The 5,803-nt window shown below is 45.5% G+C and overlaps 1 protein-coding gene across 10 annotated transcripts in view; it reads left to right on the top strand.

The window, feature by feature from the left end:
- ank1b (ankyrin 1, erythrocytic b) overlaps positions 1-5,803 on the top strand; it is a 91,121-nt gene that overhangs the window by 83,615 nt on the left and 1,703 nt on the right. For 3 of the 10 annotated variants that reach the window (XM_032539110.1, XM_032539111.1, XM_032539107.1), the window contains 5 exons: positions 1,116-1,770; positions 1,891-2,161; positions 2,524-2,595; positions 3,021-3,115; positions 3,349-5,803. The exon at positions 3,349-5,803 is cut by the window's right edge and continues 1,703 nt beyond it. In XM_032539110.1, the coding sequence (XP_032395001.1) occupies positions 1,116-1,770; positions 1,891-2,161; positions 2,524-2,595; positions 3,021-3,089 (1,067 nt within the window). In that variant the 3' untranslated portion in view covers positions 3,090-3,115; positions 3,349-5,803. Of the gene's footprint in view, positions 1-1,115; positions 1,771-1,890; positions 2,162-2,523; positions 2,596-3,020; positions 3,116-3,348 lie in introns of those variants that run through there. The other 7 variants (XM_032539114.1, XM_032539112.1, XM_032539116.1 and 4 more) reach the window with 6 other exon arrangements.

Here is a 5,803-nt window from a genome sequence, read left to right as displayed (position 1 = left end):
TGTGTGTGTGTGTGTGTGTGTGTGTGTGTGTGTGCGCAGAGACCTTTATTTGGATGATTGGGATGCAGACACACATAAATGCATGACTCTGATAATGCAAGAGCAACAGTAACTTGCATTTTCCTCTGCAGAATCTGCAAGATGCTGCTGACTCCCAATCATGAAGGTGGGACAAGGGTTGGAACGATAATTTTGTTACAGCTTTGGTATTTGTGTCACAGCTGCTGGGATATTGTTTTGTCACTCTTAACAAAGTACAGCACCCAGCCTCTGCCTTGACTAGTTTGCACCGACATTTATCTGAAGAAGAACAAATTTTTAATAAGTGCATATTCGTGATGGCCAGATTTCAAATCTACAGCATTTCCTTTAAATATTGTAATTTCATTATCGGCTGTATGTAAATGCAACAGCTTTTGTGGACATTTTTGTGAATTAGTCTGTTTATGAACTCCAGTTTCAATCAGGAAACTAAAATTCAATTGGAATACTTTTCTCAGATGGTACTAATGATATATTTATATCGTGCCAACCCCACAATCAGTATACTGTATAAATCTAGACTCACCTTATGTCCCTAATCAAGGAACACAGTGGATGTTCTGCAGATTCCCTTTCTTACCCGGTAGCAGAGCTTTGCACCATTCACCTCATAGATAATGGGTCACACACCAAACCACGTTGACCCTCACCTCACTCGTATTGCTGTGTCCCAATGATAATAACCTAAAGTAACTATCAACTATCAGACAAAACATTAGAAAGAAAAAGGAAGGTGATTTCAGAGTGAAAGACCAGTATTGTTCTTGTGCTCTACCTTTCAAACTGAAAGTAGTACAAAACATTCTGCCTGGGATTTATTGGTATCAGATTGCTGGTTCAATATATCATGCTTCTCACACTTGAATGAAATGGATTGAAGGATATCTCAATCCTAAATAAGTGGATTTTATAAAGACGGATTCTAGTCTCTTTGTTGGTATATTGGGACAGGGCTGAGCCCCACTGTTTCCTCACGGGATGGAGAAACAGTTGATCCACACTTCCCCATCCTCCCCCTGGCTATGCCTGTGTGGTGTTAGTCTTTCTCTTGTCTCGCCCCTGTCTTCCCTCAGGTTATGGGCTGGTGCAGGATGAGCTGCTGTCCCCGGCCTCCATGCAGTACAGTTTGCCCTCCCCGCTGGGCGCAGAGCCCTACTGGCAGGAAGTCTCCAGCCTCGAGTGTGCCCCCATCGCCACCACCGAGGAAGACACATTAATGGAGATGTCGGACGTTCAGGTGTGGCCAGCAGGGGTCAGCCCCTCGTTGGTCACAGTGGAGGACTCGTCACTAGAGGGCAGCAGTCGGGCAGACGACTCCGAGGGCGCCACGCTGTCCCTTCCCTGCAGCTTGGGTCGCCCGGGTAGTACAGCCAGTGGGGCCAGTGGCTCCATCATGGAGCTGGAGGAGGAGGAGGAGGATGAGGAAGAAGGGGAGGTTGAGGAGGAGGAGGCGCCACAGGAGCCAGCAACTGTACTGGCAGAATGGGACAGGGTGAGGGCCAGTGGCGCCGTTCCTAAGGTCAACCTAAACGGCCAGCTGGGAGGTCAGAGGTTGGATGGGAGGAGAGGGGAGGTCCTCGCAGCAGGAGGAGGAACAAAAGGAGGAGGTGGAGGTGTAGGGTTGGGTTCAGTGGAAGGGATTTCTGTTGTTGCAGGCCAGCAGGTGTATGCCCAGCGGTGTGAGGTGACGGGACTGAGTCGGGCTCCGGAGCACAACGGCGACAACCGGTATGTTGGCTATAACTGTAGTCAAACTGACTACGTTGTTTGTTGTTTTTCACTGTCTGTACTCAACATATCTTTCTTTTTCTCGCTCTCCTTTTGCTTTATTTTCATTTTGCTCTCCAGGGTGGTGGGAGGCGGAGCATTTCAACCCTACTTACCGGACAAGGATTCCCTGCAGGGCTGGGTGGGCTCCGTGTCATCAGGACGTGACGGCAGAGGGCCTGGCTTGCGCGTGACCCAGGAGGCTCTGCTGACTCCGGTGTGTGACACGGGTTACTCTCATGTGCTGCGTGGGCGCCTCCTGCAGGGCACGCAACCCTTTGACAAGGGGCTGGGCTTCTCTGACAAGGAGGCGGGCCAACATGCTCGGGAACAGGAGCAGAGGCGGGGCCAGGTCAGGTTGCCGACCACCTGCTGCTTCCTGCGCCTGGAGGGGAAACATCTTTGTCCATCCCTTTGTTTGTTTTTTATTATCTGATTCAATGACACATTTAATGTGATTCTTGTTTTGCTCTCGACCATGCACAAATTTAATCTCACTTTAGAACTCAACAAGCATCAAAATCAGCTATTTTGATGAAGTCACAGAATGCAACCAGAATTATGTGTTGTGTGGTGCAACACATTGGGGAATATCTGCCATGTCCGATACTTTTTGGTTATGTTTCACATTCCTGATTGCAAAAAAAATATTGCCGCACAAATATGAGTACTATGAATTGCTGTTCACATGTAAATTGTGTTATATTTGCACAGAAAGAGGAGAAAGAGGACTATGCTGCTGAGGCGCAGTTTGTTGATGAACACGGACGCGTGCTTGCCAGAAAGGTGAGTCAGTTGTGTTTTCATCATTTACACTGAGTCATATTCACACATGAACACTGTTACCCCAAGCAGATTACTGTGAATTAGTCACATAGCCTGGCACAAAGGCTGGGAAAATAACAGTAGCCACTAGACAAATGTTGGTTAAAAGCATGTTGTCCCCATCAGACCCACAATGATTCTGAGTTAATGATCATTTGTATTGTAAAAAACTGCGAGACATAATTGTACAAAATGAGTGTAGTGTAGAAAAGTGAGACATTGCCATCATCACTGTCATCATTTCTTATTGGTATTTTGGGACTGCAGCGAGCCACAGTGGCTGGCTGGCGGACAGTTAGTTTTCTGCTCTGGTTACATGTAGCGGCTTCAGCAGTTAACTGGTCCAAGTGTTTTTTCCTTCCCTCCTCCCTCCCTCCTTGCTCCAGGTGAGGGTGGATGTGAAAAAGGGTGCTCAGTCAGCGCAGCGCACCAGTCTGCGGAGAGTTAAACACTGAAATACACATACTACTCAGTCCTCCAGGTACGGGACACACAACAAGCACTTGTGCATCCCAGTGCTTGGATAGAAGCCTGTTTGACAACATATTGGACTCTGTTAGAGCTCAGTAGTCTCTCACACGCTGTTCTTTTTCAGTTATGTTCAAAATTAGAACCCTAGATTTGGCATCCAGTACACTTTGATAATAGTTTTTGGAAGGCCAAATTAACTTTGCCTGTGTTTTGTGTGTAAATGGTGTCTGTCTCTGTTTTTAGGACCGGAAAGCCACTGCCAAATCATCCTCCACAAAAACACAACCAGAACGCAGAAGAAAATGAGCCAGGGGAGAAGAGGAAGAGTAAGACAAAGACTAAGAAGCGCAAACTACAAAATGACAAACACAGAATTATCCTCAGTGTGTGACCATGGAACACCACAAATGAAAACAGACAGTGGAAAAAAAAGAGGAGTTCAAGTTGTAGTTTTATAACATTTGTAAAGAAAAATATCACTAGACTAAGGCATGAATCTTCTTCTCTTTTTTTTTTTTACAAAAAAACCTAAATGTCAGTAAAACAACCAAGAAAAAACGTGCTTCCTGTGAACTGTAATCGCATGATGACTGCTGGTGCATGCCCTTTGACCTTTTGAACTGTCATTATCTACTAACTGAAGGGGTACAAGGTAGGGGCTGGCCCACACTCGGGCCACAGGCCATTTCAAGGACCTTATTCCCCCCAACTGGAGTGGTTTGTGTTTGCAAGTTGAGTCAATAACACTACAGCCAAAAAAAAAAAAGTCCCGCAATGAATGGTTTTGTATACAGCTAAGCTTCTGCTGAGCCTACCAATGCTTCTTTCACTGGACCCTTTCCCTTATTATTCTCAATGTGATATATGCACTCTATGCTTCGTGGACATGTGTCAGTGTGTGTATGTGTGCGTATGTGTGCGTGTATTCTTCTCTGCCGCATGTGTTGCTTGCCCCAGGCTTGGCGCTGAGCCCTGCCTTTGGATTGGCTCTTTGGCCGGGTGATGTCACGGCGAGCTCAGTGCTGGAATGAGAAAGTTGCTGTGCTCCCCTGCTCGTGAGCGTTCCTGTCTGCGTGTGCTGACGTCTTTTTCCTTTTTGTGGATGAAGCTTGTTTTGTGTTTTTGGGTTCTGCGGAAACCTGCGCACCTGGGTTTGTAAGTATTGTCTAACCGTGGTAGGAAACTGAATCTCTTTCACCCCTCGTGTTTTCTTTGGAAAAGGGTGTTGGTTGCTTGATTGTCTTGTGCAGCAGCTCCACAACACAAAAGATCGACGATTTCCTTCTTCCTAGTGACCTTTTCTACCTTCTTCCGTTATTTCTCCCAGTAGCTCGCGTCATATTGATTCACAATCTTTATCGGTAGCCTCAGTCAATATGCAGTAAAATCACAGGCCTCTTCATCAGCATTTATAGCGCCTCCATCTAATGCTAAAACGTTGTTTGTGCTCCCCTCTTGATCCGTACGGCTGTAGCACCTCACTGTCGAAAACGAAGTGAATGGAAAAACGTGGAGGATGATTCATGTGAGGATATAGTGAATTGGAGGATTCAACGGTAGCAAGTGTAAAATAGCATGATGTTTCTACATTGATTGTGGTAGGAACCGTGCAGCGAGGACAAACAGGTAGCACTGTGATTGTCTTATTACCACTGACCCCAGACTCGTGAACTGTGAAGACACACATACAGAAGCACACACATGCATCTACATACATAATCAGAAACCCATGAAATAGTTATTGCCTGGTTGGAGTGTTATATTTTGAAGTTTGCCGCCACAATAACACCTAACGAAAACACAGAAGATGGAAGCCAGGGCTCTGTATATCGACGTGAAGGATTTGGAACTGAAACTTGGAAATGAACTCCTCGGTGAAGACAAAAACTCTGTCTGGATGAAAAGCAGTTGAGTCTGGCATTGGGCAGCTGTGCTTCTGTCTAACTGGTTGAATGAGTCAAGAAAGGATGCAACATCAGAAGATTCTGCTGTAGCAGGGAGGGACTGGGGAGGCCTGAGAGGGATTGTTTGTTTTTCAGCACCTAACGTAGCAACATATAAACCAGGATATGTTAACTTAATACACCAATACCTATCAAGGAGTGTGCTGCTGCCGTAAGGTGGAAACCACCTAGCTCCATTTTCTTTTTTCTGAGTGATGTAAGTTCTACTTGTTAGTTTTTCACTATTTTCATACACTACACATATCACTGTAAACCACCTATTCTCTTCATCTCGGAAGCACTTCCTTTATGCAGAAACCCGAAGGCAGCATTACGAAGGGGTCATATCATAGTTGCACACATTTCCTGAAAAATCAAAACACAATATTTAAGTACTGTAAATGCTACTGTAGCTTGAATGAGTGAGACACCGAATGAATGAATGAATGCACTAGTTACACATCACACAAATGCACATATTTTCCATGTCCGTGCACATGAGAGCCTCATCCGATATAGCACATGTTTATTACATATCACATGTTTTCAAATGTTACTCCACTCAGGTTTTCAGTTCTGCTCTGTCAGAATCAAAATGTTCTCCTTTTTAAGTTCTGAGCCCTTCCTTTTAAGACAAGTGTGAGACACAAAAGTGAGTGCTTCTGAATAAGACTTTGGTGTTGGGGCGGGATGGGGATGCACGGGGGTTTAGGGGTGCAACATACTGTATGGAGCAGGATGGTGTGTGTGTGTGT

This window comes from Etheostoma spectabile, chromosome 16 (assembly GCF_008692095.1).
Source record: "Etheostoma spectabile isolate EspeVRDwgs_2016 chromosome 16, UIUC_Espe_1.0, whole genome shotgun sequence".
Classification (NCBI taxonomy): Eukaryota; Metazoa; Chordata; class Actinopteri; order Perciformes; family Percidae; genus Etheostoma; species Etheostoma spectabile.
Note: the sequence above shows the minus strand (reverse complement) of the source record. Positions and strands in the feature narration are given on the sequence as shown.